General features: G+C 40.1%; 1 protein-coding gene across 4 annotated transcripts in view; it reads left to right on the top strand.

Annotated features, from left to right (window-relative positions):
* MLLT10 (MLLT10 histone lysine methyltransferase DOT1L cofactor) overlaps positions 1 to 19,805 on the top strand; it is a 128,405-nt gene extending 108,600 nt beyond the window's left edge. For 3 of the 4 annotated variants that reach the window (XM_069859513.1, XM_069859515.1, XM_069859516.1), the window contains 7 exons: positions 2,846 to 3,000; positions 4,829 to 5,017; positions 5,431 to 5,519; positions 5,645 to 6,006; positions 13,795 to 13,897; positions 14,665 to 14,877; positions 18,166 to 19,805. In XM_069859513.1, the coding sequence (XP_069715614.1) occupies positions 2,846 to 3,000; positions 4,829 to 5,017; positions 5,431 to 5,519; positions 5,645 to 6,006; positions 13,795 to 13,897; positions 14,665 to 14,877; positions 18,166 to 18,234 (1,180 nt within the window). In that variant the 3' untranslated portion in view covers positions 18,235 to 19,805. The remainder of the gene's footprint in view (positions 1 to 2,845; positions 3,001 to 4,828; positions 5,018 to 5,430; positions 5,520 to 5,644; positions 6,007 to 13,794; positions 13,898 to 14,664; positions 14,878 to 18,165) is intronic. The other variant, XM_069859514.1, reaches the window with a different exon arrangement.

Here is a 19,805-nt window from a genome sequence, read left to right as displayed (position 1 = left end):
AAAAACAGAGAGCGTTTGCTTGGCAGTGGAGTTTTTAAAAAAACGAGTGAGGAGAAAAAAAGAGGAGGGAGAAAGAGGAGAGAAATCAGTTCTGTAGTTCCAAAACTGAAAGATGGTTAAAAATAAATCTGAAATAACTAGCATGGAAAAAATTTGGGAAATTTACCGATTTAATTAACTTCAGTAGTCAGCAAATTTTACCCCTGGTTTGTCTGATTAGAAAGATCACGCTTATGTTGACATTTCTAAAATGTGTAGGTAGCTTCCTCAATTAAATACATAAGTAAAATCTGATTGCTTAAAATATGGTTTATACTGAATGAAAAGCTAACCAAAAAAATCTGCTATCTGAAAACTAATACAACTCTGAATGTTACTTGCTTTATCTGTTAAAATTGTTTTTCTGCAAGTTTTGACTCTCTTCCTTTTTAAGGTTATGAGATTCATAAATAACACACTTTGAAAGAACCATGTAATTTTCGAATAGTTGCTTAAAATAAAAACACTTGCAGAAACAATGGTTTGCTTATGACGCAGCTAGTTGCAACTCTTCAGAGACAACCTATGTGACTCATGAGCTGTATGGTCATTTCAAATTCATATTATGTGCTTTTACCCCTATATAACTGCAGTGTTTTATGTCTAAGCTGTCATATTTAAATTTTTGATACATATGAAAAATATAAATATACCTGGTATACGTGAGCTGTCTCCGTTTTGCAAAAGAATTGCTGCTTTTCCCAAGGTAGCACTTAAACTTCTTTTGCCCCATACTTAACCATAGATTTAAAAATGTGTTGTGCAATACCTGCACTGAAATATGTCTGTATGGCTGTATCTAAATGCAGTATTGCTTATAATTAATTCTGCTGTACCCGAAACTTCAAAAAAAAACCCCAAACAACCGCTTGTGGAAGTAAGTAAGGTATGAAACAAGGGATTCCCATCTCAGTGACAGCATTGGAACTGTGCATACGGCACATTTATAATCCTGTTGGAAACTAAGTTGGAATACTATTTGGAATAAGTTTACAAACCTAGTATGCAGGAACCATATTGTGTCTAGTAGGGGTAGAGGTTCATCTGGAAGACGGTGGTTTGACTAATGTTGTGATACACAGAAAGCTAGATTTTATTCTTTTTTTTCTCCTTCTGTACAGACTTACAGTGAAGGATTGCAGAGGTTATTGAGTCATGTGTTGCTTTGTTTCCGCCCTTGTGAAATTGATAGGAAACAGTCCCAAGCCCAACAAGAATTTTGTTGGTGATTTATAATTCAAATGGTGCAATCTGTTAGAGTAGTATTATGCACCCTTCAGAAGTATGCATACAGAGAAAGAAGTTGCTAGGGGAGTTGTGCAATGGTTTTCTGCATTTGTTTTCTGGTTTTGGGTATTTTTAAGTGTGGTGTTTGTGTGGAGTATAGTACATCTGTTCAGAATGTTTCCGCACAAACCTTCCTTCTTATCACTTCTGCACACTGTGTAAACAACAAGTTTTAAGGCTGCTTTTGCCATGTCTGTGCTGAACTGTTAAATGCTGTTTGGTTGTCATCTCTTGTCAAAAAACACTACCTTGGTTACCCATTCATCAAGGCTTTTTGTTTTAACAAGTGTTTTTCTTCTTTCATCGTATATGCAAAAGAGGAATTATTTATAAATACTTAAGAGAGCTCTGAAGTCACTAAAGCCTTTTCTAGTAAAAATTGCTTTGCTCTGGTGCCTACAAAATGCTTGACAGTCATTAGGTAGCTAATGTGCTGTGACCACTGCTTATTACACTAATCATAATTAACACACTGATTTCCTGAGCCCTATATGTTGTCCTGTACTGAGACTGTGGTGGTCTTGTTGGTAACTTGTGGCTTACACTACCTGTTAAACAGTAGAGTGGGGACCCTGTGATGGTACCAATAGTACTAATACATAAGAACTTGAATCTGTAGTTAATTAAAATAAAGAGCAAGAACAAAACAAACAAAAATGCCAATTAGGTTTTAGTAGGCTTTGGTGTTGGTCTTGTATGAGGAATGGGACCATGCATACATGAAGCCAGAATTCAAAGTCAGAAATACACTGAGCATCTGGTTTTGCACAGGTTAAATTTTGCTCCATTCAATGCAAAGAAACCTTCTTATTGGACCTGAGGGGGACCCAGCTTTCTTAGTGGCTGTGGGGTGAATATTTAATTTTCTCACAAATGAGAAAAAAAAACACATGGCAAAAGGATTATTCTGTGATTGTGTGCAAAAAAGAAGCATGTTAAGTGTGCATAGGACAGGCAGAGGATGACTTTCATTGCATCCCTTGTGAAATAATGTAGACATGTAGTCCCTCAAAAATCTGGTTTTACATGATGCTCTCTAGAACAAGTTAAGCAGTGGAATTATATATGGGCTTTCTATGTGGAAGTAACATTACTGTTCTTAATTTTTTTTACATTATTTTCCCAGTTTTCTCTGGGAAATGTTTGAAGTTGTTTGGTTTTTTTTAAGACAGATCCTCTATGTATCCATAGCAGTGTTTCCTGCTGTAGAATCATGTGTTGTATAATTTAATATAATGCTGTTTGTTGGTTAATTGTTATGTTAGTCTGTGTGCAAGAAAAAGTGATGTGCTTTTTCAGTATAAATTCTCGACCTGTAAAACACTATGCCTTTATTTTATTAAAGCCTTGGTAGTGAAAACCAGGAGTTCTTGGTGATTTTAATGAATTAACTTAGTCTTGGAAGTGTAAGATATGTAGGTGCTGAGGGCTGGTATAAGGTAAGAAACTTAAACTGCTTTTACTAATATGTTTTCTTCCATACTTCTCTTGGAATAATAAATTCCAATATTTTCAACAGATCTCCTGTAAGCAGCTTGCAGATCCGCTATGATCAGTCAGGGAACAGTTGTGGGGAAAATTTGCCCCCAGTAGCAGCCAGCATAGAACAACTTCTGGAGAGGCAGTGGAGTGAAGGACAACAGTTTTTATTAGAGCAAGGCACCCCTAGTGACAGTAAGTACTCACATTCTGTTTATTACTGCTTTTGTTAACGCTGTTATTCAGAACTGCCATTCTTGTCCAAGAATTAAAAAAAAATTAAAATCATATTTTCTGCTGTGTGTAGAAATGTAACCATAGTATGCAACTGTAACAGTTCTTAATGTAGCACATGATGTTCAGTAGTTACAAAAGAGTTCTCTACAATTACCTACATTGTTATGGGTGGGGAAATTGTATTGGAGAGGAAGTGACTTGCAGATCCAACTGGCCAGTTGCAGATTTTGGAAATGAATTCTGGACTTCTAGACCCACTACTGTAACAAGCGTAGCACAGTTCTCCTCTTTGCTTGAAATTGTGTTATAAATTGGCATAATTTTTTTTATTGTTAATTTTTTTTATTCCAAACTGTTTACTTCTGTTGCTGTTTAAAAAAAAAAAAATTTACAAACATTAGGCAAGAATCCTACTGGGCTTTCGTGTCTTTGTTATGTCCAGTGTTTGTCATGAAATTCTCAAAGCAAGGAAGTAACTGTTTTCTCAAGTTTAATAGAATGGAATAGTCCAAGAATGAATATGTAAAAAGTGTAAGTGATGAGTAGGTCACTTGAATCTCTACATTCAACAACGTATCAATATCCAAGACAATGATTGAATAAATTAAAAAAATATATTTTTTAATACCAGCTTGGGGATTGTGTTATATTTTATTAAACATACTATTCTTCTTATTGGTAGTGTAAAGTGGTATTTAGTTGGTATTTTTATGAATGGTATCTTGACAAAAATGCTAATTGTGAGGAAATTCATGCAGGGATAATCCTTTAAACATGATAGCTGGAGGACAGGTTTAGCTAAGTCTTATTGCATCTCATTTGGGCTCACTGAGGGTTCCTTTGTATGTTCTTGAAGAGGAGGGATAAAAGCTAAATCCTTGGGAAATGACCAGATGTGCCTATACCAGTAGACTTACGTCTGTAGTAGGCCCAGAGGTCATGTTAAACAAATACAATTTAGAATTAAAAAAAAATGGCTATCCCTGTGGCTTTACAGTCACACTCTAGTACTAGTTGGGAAATCCAAATGCTGAAGCCAGATCAGAGTTTGAGAAAACTGCTTGGTAAAGATCAGGTTAGTATAGAAGAGGATGCCCTTTTTCTGTACAAAAAGGGGTGGTAACTGCAGTGCTCACACAGTGCTCCCTGCTGGGTGATTTGTAGATCGCTGCTCAAAGCAACTGAGAGCGGCTCCCAACAAGGTGTGTCCTGATCGCTCCACGTGGGTGACATTGTTTCCGTTGTTTCTGTAAGTTTGTGATTCACTGTACAAGGCGTTAAAGCAGAAAAACTCCCTTTTCACAAGCTTGCTTAAATGTTGTTGGTTGGATACATATTTGTCAAACTTTTCCTGTTTTGATAATGCTTAAGATTTCTAATGCTGCAGCTGAAAAAGATTTTTCCCAAGTATGCAAATAAGCCATGCTACTAAAATTATACTGTTAGTTTGAGGATAAGTTATCATTTACTGCTGTTTGCTTAAAATGAATGTCAGTCCTAATGATGTGACTTTATCTGTGTTTAAGCCAAGGTGCAGATATATTGCAAAGTTATTATGATGTGTTATGTACTTTTCTCTGCACTTCAAATTACTCAAAATTGATCCTAAACATTTCCACTTAAAAGTCCAATTTCTATAATGTATCTCTGAGTAATAATTGTATTTCTATTTTCAGATATGGCCTAGTGATACTTTTAAATTTTAATACATAAATTAAAAAAAAGGTTATGTTATTAGTTCTTTAAATGTGGTTGTGAAAGGTAATACATGCATTTTTTGCTTTAGTTTTAGGAATGCTTAAATCATTGCACCAGCTACAGGTTGAAAATAGGCGATTAGAAGAGCAGATAAAGAACCTGACCGCTAAAAAAGAGCGGCTTCAGCTACTCAATGCACAACTTTCAGTGCCCTTTCCAACAATAACTTCAAATCCTAGCCCTTCTCATCAAGTCCATGCCTTTCCAGTACAAGCAGGTATGTAGAGGAGGATATTAAAATGTCAAAAGTATTTCAAACAAGTTTATATGAAACACTATTTCATCCACCTATGCCATTGATGGGAGATGGAGATATATATATATATGTAGGATGAATGTAGACTAAGTATTTGTTGCTGTATTTAAATATTTAAAAGTCAGTGGGAAGACTTACATGAATGGTTACTACTTGTTTCAGTGCAGATTCTTTTTTAATTCAGTCTAGAGCACATCTGTTTGAATCTATTGATTCACCAATTATTTTGTTAATATTTTACTATTCAGCAATAATTTTAAGGTTGACTTTACCTCTTCTGTTTATCTCTGACATTATTTTGAAATAATTATTCTGAATCTTTTTTACATGTTGTAGAAATTTAACTGCTGTGTGTTTTGAAATAATTACTTTAGGACCTAGCACTGACTCCTTGAACAGCAGTAAAAGCCCTCATCTGGGAAACAGTTTTCTACCAGACAATTCTCTTCCTGTATTAAATCAGGTAATTTTGATTTGTTTCTTCTAAACTTAAACTTGTTACAAGTTAACTCATCATAGTTCTTGCATTGTGCTGCTAGGTGAAATTTTATGCAGCTGATGGGGTTTTGTTGTTTGTTTTTACACCAGGAGATAACCTCCAGTGGACAAAGCACCAGCAGTTCATCAGCTCTTTCCACTCCACCACCTGCTGGGCAGAGTCCAGCTCAGCAAGGCTCAGGAGTCACAGGAGTTCAACAGGTCAATGGTGTGACAGTGGGGGCACTAGCTAGTGGTATGCAGACTGTAACCTCCACCATTCCTGCAGTGCCTGGTGTGGGTGGAATAATTGGAGCACTGCCAGCCAGCCAGCTGGCAATCAATGGAATTGTAGGGGCTTTAAATGGGGTAATTCAGACCCCAGCAACAATATCACAGAACCCTTCTCCTCTCACTCATGCAACCGTGCCACCCAATGCAACGCATCCTCTGCCAACCACGTTAAATAACAGGTAAGAATTTGTTGATTTTTTTGTTTTTCCTGATAGTGCCTGCTGTTCTTCAGTTTAGCTATATTTCTGAACTTTCTCATTCAAAAGGTACTGTTTCTTCCTTAGCCTGTAATTGTCAAAATAGGTTCTGCTCCTGATCTGTGAGTGAAAGTAAGTAGGCGTTTAATGGAAGCATGAATAGTCTAGTTAAAGAAAAGATGTTTTCTGTTTAGCTTTGGGGAATCCTAGTGTCCATTTTTTCCTGTTTTTTTAATCAAGTCACATTCCCAAACAAATGTAATTATGTAAATGTGCTTCAGTTCTTTTTCTAGTTCAGAAAACAATGTTCTTTGTCCTGTCAATTGTCCTTCGAGGATTAAAGGAGCACTGGAAAAGCTACCATTTGTTGCAGTAAGATGGGGGGAGGAGGAGGAGCAGAACAGTATATGGTGATGTAATTAAATGTGTAATAGGCATAACCGGAGCAGTAGTACAGTTGTATGGCATTTTCAGTTCTCTGCATCTGACACCAAAGACAACAAAATCAGCTTTTCAAGTGGTGTTCCTAAGAATTTTTAAATGCATAAAAAAATCCATGTTTGAGTATTTGTAACAGCCCTTCCCCAAAACCAGGTACCCTCAGTAGCATAAACTGCTGCTGCGTGAGCTGCAAGGCAAATGGTAACAGAACACGACAGCTGCTTTCCAGGAAGGGGAACGGACTGCTTGGTCTGGAAGTATTTTAGGATAGAGCAGAGTCTAGGCTAACTCATACTCCCTGCTTCCCTTCCCCCCACCCCTTGTATTGTCCTTCGTTTAGGAAGGAGAACTGTGGTTCTGTGTAGAAAGAAATGCCTGGAAATAGGGAATGGATTACAGGTCTTTAAGTAGAGTTTATTTTTGGAGATTATGGTGGATTACCCACCAAAAAAGATGTATGTGATTGGAATGATGCAAGGGATCCCTGGTTTTGTAGCTTCTTTTTCCAGTTTCTTTCCTTGTGCTTTTGGTGGCTCCTGAATGTTCATGCACTGTAGCATTGTGTGGCTTCATAAGGCTCAGAAAACCTGATACTTCCAAGTGTATCCTGTTGGTTTGTTGTGCTATTATACTTTTACAGAGGAGGTTACATTTTTCGTATTTTATATCACGCATGAACATAACATTTCATAGGTTAAACAAAAGACATTTTGTTAATGAAAAGTCATCTTCTTTCTTGAGTATAAGAAATCTGCTGAAAACACAAGAATTTTGTATTAGTCTCCCCAAAGGTGTAGGGAGGAGTGAGAAATATTAGACAGAATCGGTAGTATTAACCAGTTGTGTAATGATTTCCACTTTCAGGTAATTTGAAAATATAGTGGTCATGCTGCTGTTTTCTCATACGATTTATTTCTGGCTCTTTAGATTACAGAAGTTTTTGGGTTTTTTTAAATATCTGTCTTAACTGCTGCTACTCTTGAGTGTGCAGCTTAGTAGCAGATGACTGGTTCATGCAGAATACTGCAACTAGTATCTTATTATAAGCTTTCATTCTAAGTTTTAGCATAGAATGGACTACTCCAATGATTCCCTGTTTTCAGCTACAAGTTTGCGATATGCGTCTCTGCCAGCATTTCCATTTCTGTATTTCTGTTCTTCCATGATCTCTTGCCGCACTGCTCCCTCAGTAATACTGATGTAAAGTTAATGTTTGTGTTAAAGTTAAAAGTGCACTTTTCACATAGTTCTCTGCTTTACTGAGCTCATCCAGATGACTTGCTGGGCCCCCTTCCTTTTGAGATGTTTCACAATTGCTCCCATTTTCTGTGAGTTTTCAGTATTCCTAGTTGTATATTTAGAGGAGAAAAAGTCCAGTCTGAGCTAGTGCTATTGCTAATTAGTCCTAATATGATTATAATAATGACATATACATTCCTCATTCCTGTTTCTCCCACTACAAATGCTTCAGTGAAAAATATGAAGAAACTTCTGTTACTGGAAGTAAGTTGTGAAGAGGCTCTGGGAGGATTTTGAATGAACAAATCAAAAAACAAACAAAGAAATATGTATTTTCCACTCGATAAGATTATTGCTCATTGCTTCTGAAACTATGGGACACTTTTTCCTTCCACTCTTGAGTTCAGTGCTGTTTCAGCGGCAACTAGTTGACTATTTCTTTAATATTAATTCCTCTAGGTATTGGTACTTTTTGAACTGCATAAGTGAGAAGGTTAAGTGGTAGGAAGTGCGGGCAGGCATGGAGATTTGCCACCATGCTATTGCAAATTCTCTGAACCAGGCTAGACTGCATGGTGGTGATCAGGTTTGGAGGTGGTTTAAATCAGTATTCTAAAGATGAAGGAAAGCCACATGAGGACTGAGCCCTGCATTCTAACTTTGGTGCATTGTGCTGTAGTTAAAAGACTTCTCAGATGCTCCTGTAAGTTGCTATTTACAGTAGTGTCCCAAGCTTCAGAACCTGTTTGGATGGTTTCATGTGAGAAATAGCTAGATTATTCACCAATACAGAAAGACATCTTTATGCACATTGTCCTTGCTTATGTGAGTGCTTTAACTGTGGGGTATAGGGGGGTAAGAAAACACCAATTTTCGCACCGCTGCTTGAGAGACTTTCAAATTGTAGGTAAAAGAGCTTACATTCATGAGGCAGAGAAAAATATGTGATACTTTTCTGGGAAAAAGATGGCTTAATACAGATTGGTAGCAGCTGGGATGTTAAGTAATTTGAGGAAGAAGATAGGATTGTTCTTTATATTCTCGCTACCAGAGAAGACTGTAGGATGGAGAGTTTCAGACTGATCAGGTACCTTTTAAAGAGTAGCTAAAAAGGATTAAATTTACATTCCAAACTGATCTGGTTTAGAGAAAGCTGGGTAGTGAAATCCAGTGAACCGCCTCATCCAGGTGATCAGGCCCAGTCAACATGGGTTCACAAAAGGCAGGTCTTGCCAAACTAACCTGATCGCCTTCTATGGCAAAGTGACTCGGCTGCTGGATGAGGGAAAGGCTGTGGATGTGGTCTTCCTGGACTTCAGTAAAGCCTTTGACACAGTTTCTCACAGCATTCTGCTTCGGAAACTGTCAGCCTCTGGCCTGGACAGGCGCACACCCTCCTGGGTGGAAAACTGGTTGGCTGGCCGGGCCCAGAGAGTGGTGGGAAATGGTGTGAAATCCAGCTGGAGGCCAGTGACAAGTGGGGTTCCCCAGGGCTCAGTGCTGGGTCCAGCCCTGTTTGATGTCTTTATCAATGATCTGGATGAAAGCATCGAGTGCACCCTTAGCAAGTTTGCAGATGACACTAAGCTGGGTGGACGTGTCGATCTGCTGGAGGGTCGGGAGGCTCTGCAAAGGGATCTGAACAGGCTGGACCGCTGGGCAGAGTCCAATGGCATGAGGTTCAACAAGGCCAAGTGCCGGGTCCTGCACTTGGGGCACAACAACCCTATGCAGTGCTACAGACTAGGAGATGTCTGTCTAGAAAGCTGCCTGGAGGAGAGGGATCTGGGGGTGTTGGTTGACAGTGACTGAACATGAGCCAGCAGTGTGCCCAGGTGGCCAAGAAGGCCAATGGCATCTGGGCTTGTATCAGAAACGGCGTGACCAGCAGGTCCAGGGAGGTTATCCTCCCTCTGTACTCGGCACTGGTGAGACCGCTCCTCGAATCCTGTGTTCAGTTCTGGGCCCCTCACCACAAGAAGGATGTTGAGGCTCTGGAACGAGTCCAGAGAAGAGCAACAAAGCTGGTGAAGGGGCTGGAGAACAAATCTTACGAGGAGCATCTGAGGGAACTGGGGTTGTTTAGCCTGGAGGAGGCTGAGGGGAGACCTCATTGCTCTCTACAACTACCTGAAAGGAGGTTGTAGAGAAGAGGGTGCTGGCCTCTTCTCCCAAGTGACAGGGGACAGGACAAGAGGGAATGGCCTCAAGCTCCGCCAGGGGAGGTTTAGGCTGGACATTAGGAAAAAATTTTTCACAGAAAGGGTCATTGGGCACTGGCAGGGGTTGCCCAGGGAGGTGGTTGATTCACCTTCCCTGGAGGTGTTTAAGGCACGGGTGGACGAGGTGCTAAGGGGCATGGTTTAGTGTTTGATAGGAATGGTTGGACTCGATGATCCGGTGGGTCTCTTCCAACCTGGTTATTCTGTGATTCTATCTGGGAAGCTTTGGAGGTGCGGCATTTTGTCTTCGCAGTTAGGTTTTGTTTCTAGACACTTAGATCTCAGCTGCTTGCTGAGTGCCAGTGCAGGATGGGAGAGGAAGGCAGAGGAGATAAAGGGAAAGGACAACAACAGCAGAAAAAATAAATGCAAAGGTAGAACACAATATAGGAAAAAAGAAAGAATGGGATGAAAGAATTAAAAAACACCAGAGTAGATTTATTCCGGAACAGAACAATACAGAAAAAGTGAGGCAAAAAGAGAAGGAGGAATAATAGTTATGTTAGTCAAACTGAAAATACTTACTTTTTGCAGATGTTACAAGTATTTTTGGTACAATTGAATTTAAAGCTGTTTGCAGGAATTTCAATTAATTGATGCACATGCACAGCTCTAGTTTGTGTTAGACCTGAGTGTTGCTGTTATAGCTCAGGAGGAAAACTTACGGGTTTCCTTGGATAGGTGAAGTGTTATCTGTGCTTTCACCAACAAACAAATATTGCTAGCTATTATTGGGGAATAGATAGAATGGTGTTATCCATTTTGTTTTCTGTCATGTTAAATCCCCAGTGGGTGTGCATCTGGAATATTGTGTGCGGTTCTGATTATGCAGTTTCAGAAAAGGATATAGTATAAGGGAAAAAACAGTGCAAGACTAATCAGAGGGGAAATGGCTTGCAGAGGACAAGGTGAGTAGAATTGACTTCTTGGGTAGGGAAAAAGACCATTGACAAGGGGTTTGAGAACCAGGAGAGCGGTAGAAGTGGGAATAATGAATACCGTGAAGTAGATGATGGGAAATTGTAGAATCACGTAGGTTGGAAATGACCTTTAAGATCATTGAGTCTAGCTGTTAACCTGACACTGAGTCTACCCTTAAACCACATCTACATGTCTTTTAAATGTTTCCAGGGATGGTGACTCAATCACTTCCCTGGGCAGCCTGTTGCACTGCTTGCCAATCGTCTCAAGTGAAGAAATCTTTCCCAATATCAAATCTAAACCTCCCCATGCACAACTTGAAGCCATTTCATCTTGTCTTATTGCTTTTTACCGGGGAGAGGAGACCAACACCTGGCTTACTACAGCCTCCTTTCAGACAGTTGTAAAGAGCATTGAGGTCTCCCCGTAGCTTTTTCTTCTCTCGGTTCCCTTAACTAGTCCTCATAAGACTTGTGCTTCAGACACTTCACCAGCTTTGCTGCCCTTCTTTGCATGGGCTCCAGCACCTCAATGTCTGCCTTGTACTGAGGGGCGCCAAACTGAGCACAGGATTTGAGGTGTGGCTTCATCAGAGCTGAATACAGGGGGATGATGACTTTTCCAGTCCTGCTGGCTACACCATCTCTGATACAGTCCAGAATTGCTGTTGGCCTTCTTGGCCACCTGAGCACGCTGCTGGCTCATATTCAGCTGGCTGTCGACCAACATCCCCAGGTGCTATTCTGTGAGGCAGTTGTCCAGCCATTCTTCCCCAAGCCTGTAGAGGTGCGTGGGGTTGTTGCAGGACCCAACACATAGATAGCCTTGTTGAACCCAATACAACTGGCCTTGGCCCATCGATCCAGCCTGTCCATATCCCTCTGTAGAGACTTCCTTCCATCAAGCAGATCAACACTCCCACACAACTTGGTGTCATCTGCAAACTTACTGATGGAGTACTCGATCCCCTCTTCCAAATTGTTGATAAAGATCTTAAACAGGACTGGCCCCAACACAGAGCCCTGAGGAACACCACTTGTGACTGGCCCGCCAACTGGATTTAACTCCATTCACCACAACTCTCTGGGCCTGGCCATCCAGCCATTTTTTTTAGCCAGTGAAGAGTACACCCATCCAAATCTCGAGCAGCCAGTTTTTTCAGGAGAATGCTATGGGAAATAATGGCAAAGACTTCACTGAAGTCCAGGTAAATGACATCCACAGCCTTTCCCTCATCCAGTGAGTGGGTCACATTGTCATAGATGGAGATGAAGTTAGGCAGGATCTTCCTTTCCTAAACACATGCTGACTGGGCCTGATCACCTCATTATTCTGAATGTGGTGCACAGTGACATTCAAGATGATCTGCTCTATAGCTTTCCCCAACACTGAGGTCAGGCTGACAGGCTTGTGGTTCCCTGGATCCTCCTTCTGTCCCTTCTTGTAAATAGGTGTCAAATTTACTGACCTCCAACCAACTGGGACCTCCCCAGTTAGCCAGGATTGATGACAAATAATGGAAAGTGGCTTGGTTAGCACTTCTGCCAGCTCCCTCAGTTCCCGTGGGTGGCTCCCATCAAGCCCCATAGACATCCACTTCCCACTCCCCATCTGAAATAATAAGTGCAGCCAAGCACGTGTTTTTTCATAGAATTGAGGCTGTGCAGTGAAGTATGAAACAAAGTTTATTTATTACTTGCCCTGTCCCAGCAGTAGAGAATGGTGATGCTGTGGGCATTTTCATACTGACTGATTAGTAAAGTAAAAGTCTAAGTGACAATGGAGCCAGGTAGCAGTATGCTAGCTACTGCAGAAAGGCAAGATAAATATTATATCCTGAAGAGCTAAATGATCGTAGCTTCATTATATGGATTTGTGGCTGTTTTAAATTAATTCCTTACTACCAATCACAACCAGCAGTCCAGTCATCCTTTTGGTCATCCTACACACTCTTTGCTGGTACCAGTGCTTGTGCATTCATACGATAACCTCATCTACATTAACAGGTGGCCTTCAAGTGTGTTTGATATTGGCTTAGGTTTCAGCTCAGTTCCCATGAGATGCAGCTCATTGTGTAAGAGCTGGTGCAAGGGGAGCACAGAGGTGTCAGCTGAATGAGAGATACTTAGCCTTTCAGTAGCAGGGTAAGCCTATGTGAAACTGCACTTTTATAACTCAGTGGGTATTTTAAACTAACATTGGTACTGAAAGAATAAATCCAGCTGTTGTCCTGGTCTTCTGTGGTCTTCTGTTTCAAACTCTTGTTCATGCTTTGGGTCTTGCAGTGAACTGGCATAGTTCAAGAAACATCTTGTTTCCACATCAGTTGTTAGCTGGATGAGTTCCCTGGCCAGTTTTCTAAATAGCTGTAGAAAATTTTATGTAGGCATGGAAATAGGCAACTAAGTATTAGGCAAGTGGAGAGGCAGCCTGCTTCATTCCATGGCAGCATCAGTTGGCCCACTTCATGGCTGTGAATGTTTGCTAAATTACATACAAGTATAGGCAATAGTGGTAGATTTGAGCATTGCAAAATATAGGAATTGGAAGTTAAGCAAGTATTAAAGGTTGGCAAGAGGCAAGAGCTGCCTTATAATATGAAATCTAAAATATAAAATCTAGCCTTTCTGTATAAAGCATTTGAAAAAAAAAGTAGAAATTATTACCTCAGTTTAAAATAATGTACGTGTAGTACACTTACCTAACAGGCAGGATGTTGCTGTTGCTCAGCAAAAACGAGACTGGGAATGATGGTGGTAATGTCTAGGCATGCATCAGAAAATGCAACTGGACAGACATGCTATTTAGTATTTGGCAGTATACAATCAAAATGCAGACTAGGAACTGTCTACATATATACATCTTCTCTTTGTTGCAATGGAAAGCTGAAGTAAAATGTTCCCACACTTTCATATAAACTACAGTATTACCCTGTCAAACCCTACAGTGCCTCGGGATTAGGATTGCTTCCTGACCAACAGAGACAACTTCTACTCCATCAACAGCACCAGCAATTTCAGCAACTACTAAGTACCCAGCAACTCACATCAGTAAGTTTTTCAGTTAATCATGATTTATTCCTCTGTTGAATCCTAAGGCATGGATAAAGTCCTCAGCTATAAAACGTAAATATAAATCCTATAAATGTGTTTAACTTGATGTTGCAAGTTTTGAATAATCTTTAAGCTTTTCAGTTGCTCCAGCCTTTTTGGATGATAGCCATGCTAAATACAGGATATTATTGGGCTGTATGTAGTGCTAGAAGAATTGTTTCTTAGCGCCTTCAGTCCCGTTTTGTCCCATGTGGACATAGTGGTTTGTGTCTTTCATCATCAGCTGTGGGCTGCAGAGCTTGGGAACATGTATGGATTCTAACAATATCCTAAGCTATTCTTTGATTCCACTAGGACTCTAGCAAAAGATTTTTGGGAATCATCTCATGAACTGTTTTTGCTCTGCCTTGAGCTATTCGTGTAGGCCTTTAGGTAACTGGCTGAACTATTTGTGTTAACTGTGTAGTTTTAGCGCTTTGAGCAGCATGGTTTGATGCTCTTCTCAGTTATGTTTCTTCTGATTGAGGCCCGACGCAGCCAGCAGGCTTAGCTGAACTTCTGCTGAACTACTGATTTCAGGAAACTTTATAGGCACTTCCTTCCCTTTCCCACTGTCTTATAAGACTTAGGGTAACATAAATGAACTGGGAATAGGTTAAGGATTGCACTGGCTGAAGATTTGAATAAGTAAGAACCCAGGGAGGAGCTATTTTTCAGTAACTAATTCTTGATTACTTTTTTTTTTTCTCATCATATTATTCCAGGAACAACATCAAGCCCTTTTGTATCAATTAGTACAGCAACAGCATCACCACCACCAACACCATCAGTCTGAAGTACAGCAATTGCAGATTACTGGAGGAGCACAGATACCCATAAACAACTTACTTTCAGGCACACAGGCCTCACCACTTAATGCAGCTACTACCAACCCATTCCTTACAATCCATGGAGATAACGCAGCTCAGAAGGTGACAGTAAGTATATTTCTCACCTCGTTTTCAATGTAGTACCTCTGTGAGGTAACTAAAAGATAAGAAGCAAGGATGGTGAATTTTTTCTTTATTTTGTTCATTTTAGTTTTCTTGAACCTTGGGCTGCACTTAATGAGGTTCTGAACTCTGTGAACTTGTGGTCACTTACACCTAGCCTGTCTGCTGCACACGCCTGCTTCCCTAGATCAGGACAGCAACCCAGTGACCCTTGCCTTCCTCTAGTGATTACAACTGCAGCACCGTAGTCCTCCTCACTCTACCTTTTTGCCCAGCTTTGTGCCCGCTGTTTTGTAGATCATTTGCTTTTATCACCTTACTTGAAGAGTTTGTCCCGGCCAGGCCTCAGGCACTGTGGAGGCAGACAGGAGTTGATGACTTAAGAGATGAGGGTTATTGAAAAAATGAAATGTGTATTAGGAGGATGGGCTGTGTGTAGCTTGGATGTGCTGTGGGAAGATGAGGCTGTATGACTTCTTTGCTTGATACAGTAATAAAGCCTTTCCTAGACAGTTAAGGAAACAAGACATGTTTTTCTGGCAAAGTTGTTTCATTATCTTCAGCATTTCCTGTAACCTCAATCCCAAAGAAAGGAATTTTTGCTTCAGTAAGTCAGAGAAAAGACGTTATTCTCTAAGGGTCGTACAATTAAGAGAAGAGAAGGTGAAGGGAAGGAGCACATCGAACTTGTAAAAACAAAAGCTGGGCAGAGTAGGAAGAAAAAGTTCCAGTATTCCTTGAAGAAGCCATCAAGTGGCAGTGGTAGTGAAAAAAAGAAAAGCTTGTCAGGAACAGCAGGTGGGAAGAGGCGGGACTTGGGCAGCTTGGCTCTTGTGGTACTTTCCAAAGATACGGTGAGACACAAAACATAATGATGAATTTTCAAGACAGTTTTCCTGGAAACGGCTCCCTTCCATTCAAAAATAGGAGTGTTGACTTTTATTAAGCTTTGTGCATGGTTGTTATCGCTTTCCGGTTTAGTCTGTTGTTGTGATGTTGTAGTCGTACTGCAATCTGCAGGACTCTGGTAAGATCCGGTTCTTTCCTGGTCACTGACTGTCAGAGCAGAAGTCCTCCAGCACGGGGGTTTGCTTTGGATGTCTGGCCTTCATTTACTTTGTTCTAGTATGTTCTATGTAGAGCTCCCTTCATTTTCCGAAGATCATTAGTGAATGGAAATGAGGCCCTGTATTTGGGTTGCATCAGAACAAACTGTTCCGTATGTGACCTTATTTTGAATTTCTTGAAATGGCTCTTGCTAGAGTTGGGCAGCACAACCGGGCAGAACAAGTGTATTTTACAAATACGCTGTTTCAGTTTTAGTTCCTGCTCTTCTAGCAGTTAGCTGTAAACAGTTCTAGGAACTCGCAGAACAGCTTTTGAGCGAACCACTTAGAAATAGATTTATTTTGAAATTGCAGTTACTTTCTTTCAAAGGCTAGAATTGAGACAGGTTGCATTGGATTGTTGAACTATTTTACTCCAAAACCCATTTTTAATAAATCCTCTGTTTGCAAAAAGTTTGAATGTTTTCATTTCCAGTTGGAAGGAGTTTTCAAGCATTTCTGAGCACTCAGTGATTGAGATTGCTCAGTCCTGTTGAACGTTTGCAGGAACTGTCTTTGTAATGATTTATGAAAAATTATAATGGTGATGGGGGTAAAATGGAAATTATATTTCTGTTCCAATGGAGAAGTGTGGGTGTCAGCCCTCTCCAGTGGTTAAAACATAGCAGAGGTCACCTGGTATTTGTCTTGACCATCATGTGGTTCTCAGGAGAGATCAACAGCTAGGAACAGCGAGTCTTCATGTAAGAGAAAAATAAGTGTTTTCTAATGCTTGCTGTGATGAGTTACTTCAGTGTAGGATTATTCCTTTCATTATTCTTCCATTTCCCACTCTTTAGTCTACAATATGTGATTGTTCTTTACAGTGGGAAAGTTGCTATTAGGTTGGTGCAAAAATAATAGCTGTTTTTGTCATTGTAAACTGTGATGCTTATTTTGGATTAAACTTATTTACTGTATCCATGAAACATACCATTTTAAAGAGCAAAATTCACTCTGCTTGTTTATGTTAATGGTTTTGTTTTCACTGTTAATTCTTTTTTTTTATATCGCATTGTCAAATTAAAGATGGAGAAAAAGCAAATTCAAGCAATTTTAATATAACGCAGCAGAAACTGGAGCCGTATCAACCAGGCATTGGGCCGGGGCCGTCAGTGACAGCACAGCATTGGTTCAAAAAATTTTGCAATGGAAATGAGAGCCTTGAAGTTGAGGAGAGTTGTGAGGGTCCTTCTGTGATGGATGACAACCAGTTGAGGGCCGATATTGAAGTGGACCCATGCAAAATGCAAAACAACTCCAGACATTGACCATTCAGTGGCTATTTAACATTTGCACCAAATTGGAAAATCAAATATCTCAACAAACAGGTGCCTTATGAGCTGAACAAAAATAAAAACAATCGCTGTTACAACATCTGCTCTGTGCTGCTTTTGCACAACAAGACCAATCCATTTCTTGATTGGGCTGTGATGCGTGATGGAAAATGCGTTCCATACAACAACCAGCGGCATTCTGCACAGTGGCTGGACTGAAGTGAAACACCAAAATATTTCCCCAGACTGAAGCTGCATCGAAAGTTGATCATGGTCACTGTCTGGTGGTTGGCAGGTGAATCATCCGCTACAACTTCTTGAATCCAATGCGAAGCCATCACAGCAGAGTTGCTGGAAAACGCCAAAATGCACTAACTGCAACATTTATGTCCAGTACTGGTTAATCGAAAAGGACCAGTTTTTCTTGATGACAACACTCAGACTTTTAAATGTCTCTGCAACCCAGTCTTTCAAGTGACTCTGCAGATGCTTCATGAACTGTGCCACGAAACTCTTGCCTCGCCCCGCTTACTCGCCAGACTTCTGTCCCACCACTTACCACCACAACTTCCTGCAAGAGAAGGTTTTCCACAACCAAGCAGCAGCTCAAAACACCTTTGAAGATTCATCTGTTCTAGGACTCCAGAATTCTATGCTACTGGAATAGACTTGTTTCTTATTGGAAAAAAAGTATAGATGCTAATGGTTCTTATTATGATTAATAAATTTTATTTTGAGATAGATTGCTTTAAAGTTGATAGTTAAAAAGGAAGTTATTTTTGCACTAACCTAATATTTAGGTAGCTCCAGTAAATGTGCCTCATCTGCTTTGTCGTTTGTATGAATTTAATTTTACTTAACTCTGTATTTTATAATCTGATTTTTAGAAGTATTTTCTCTTACACAGAGGCTCAATGATAAAACTGGACCAGTTGCGTCAGAGAAGAGTTGACACTTGACTGATGCTTGAGAGCTGCATGTCCTGCTGTTATAGCACTTCATCGGGCTGCAAACTGCAGTTTCCCTTTCTGCAGACTGAGGAAATGCAACAAGGAACTCTTACTGCACAGCAAAAGGTTAATAATTTTCATAAGGATATTTCCGGTAGACTTTGATTTGCTCTCTTGTTGCACTAAAAGGATGTACTTTTTAATGTTTTGGACTGTGAAGTAGATAAAACTCTGCAAACCGTAATTATTTTGTCAATATGGCGGTACTAAGTACAAACTCAACCACAGAAAAACACATACTTGACTCTTCAGTCCTAATCTTATAAATTTAAAGGCTCACATACTGTCTGCAGTCAGGCATTACTTGGTTTCAGAGCAGCAGTTTTAAAAACCAAACCGGCTTCAGTCCCAGCCAGTCTGATCTTTTGCTGCAGCTGCAAAATCTTCTGGACAAAGCTTGTCTTAGCAGCCTGGACTTGCTGCGTGTTGGGGTTTTTCCACACCCATTCTGAAACCTGACTCATGAGGGAATCCACTGCTGAAGTTTTTATTCCTTTAAATTCCTGTTGTTACATAGTGGGAGTTTTTCCTGAGTAAGAATTACAGTATGGAATCCAAAGTTGATCAATTTTGGTGTAGGTTTTAGAGTTCCAAGGTTTTTAGAGGAACCACTTTGGTTCCAAATATAAAGTTTTCTTACCAGATGAGAAGGCCACACTGGGAGAAGAATGCGTAGTGTTTGGCCTCAACCAAGTGCCTGTTGCTACCTCCGTTCTGTTGAAACGGCTGCAAACAGCTGACCATGCACTAGCCGCGTCCTTGTTAGCAGCGGGAGTATCCTGTGTTGCACCAGCAGCCTTGCTCTGCCTTTCCTAGAGGTGTTTGTACCACTGTAGAGAGCTCAGGCAGATTGTTACCTGGGTCGCTTTCACTAATAAAATTACCAAAAAAGTGAGTTAATATTTCCCACTAAAATTTACCGGTGGTTGAACCGGGTCAGCTTGCGTCGCACCACATCCGACAGCAGCTGATTTCACGGGGTGAGTCTATGCAGTACGGTGAGGGGCAGTTCAAATGGGGTTGATGACCACTAATCTCTGTTAAGGTGGGAATTATTAGAGGAAAAGACCCAGCTGTAATTAGACCTCCACTGTGGACTTATTTGGAAGAACATGTTAATTCTGCAATATGTTTCTTAGTTAAACATTGCACAGTTCTTACCTCATTTCTGTAAATAAAGTTTTGTGAATCTGTTTTGTATTGTGAAGAATTCATAAGAAAACATTGATATTTTGATTTGTAATATTTCTAATTAGTAGATTTAATTGAAAAAGTAAAAATAATTTATTTTTATATGTTCTGGGGAATTTTTTTAAAAATGTCACAAATCACTTTTGTAGATAACTTTACAAAAGTAACCCAGTGGTTTATTTTACTTGCGCAGCCCACTGGTGGATATTCTGTAATGATTTGTACAAAAGGGGAGAAGGAAATGTGCTGTTATTTTGCCTAGATGTAAAATTCCAAGTGTATGAAAAGATATGTACAAAGCTTTTGTTAATAAACTTTATTAATGCTGA

The sequence above is a fragment of the Phaenicophaeus curvirostris genome, chromosome 6 (genome assembly GCF_032191515.1).
Source record: "Phaenicophaeus curvirostris isolate KB17595 chromosome 6, BPBGC_Pcur_1.0, whole genome shotgun sequence".
NCBI classification, from domain to species: Eukaryota; Metazoa; Chordata; class Aves; order Cuculiformes; family Cuculidae; genus Phaenicophaeus; species Phaenicophaeus curvirostris.
Note: the sequence above shows the minus strand (reverse complement) of the source record. Positions and strands in the feature narration are given on the sequence as shown.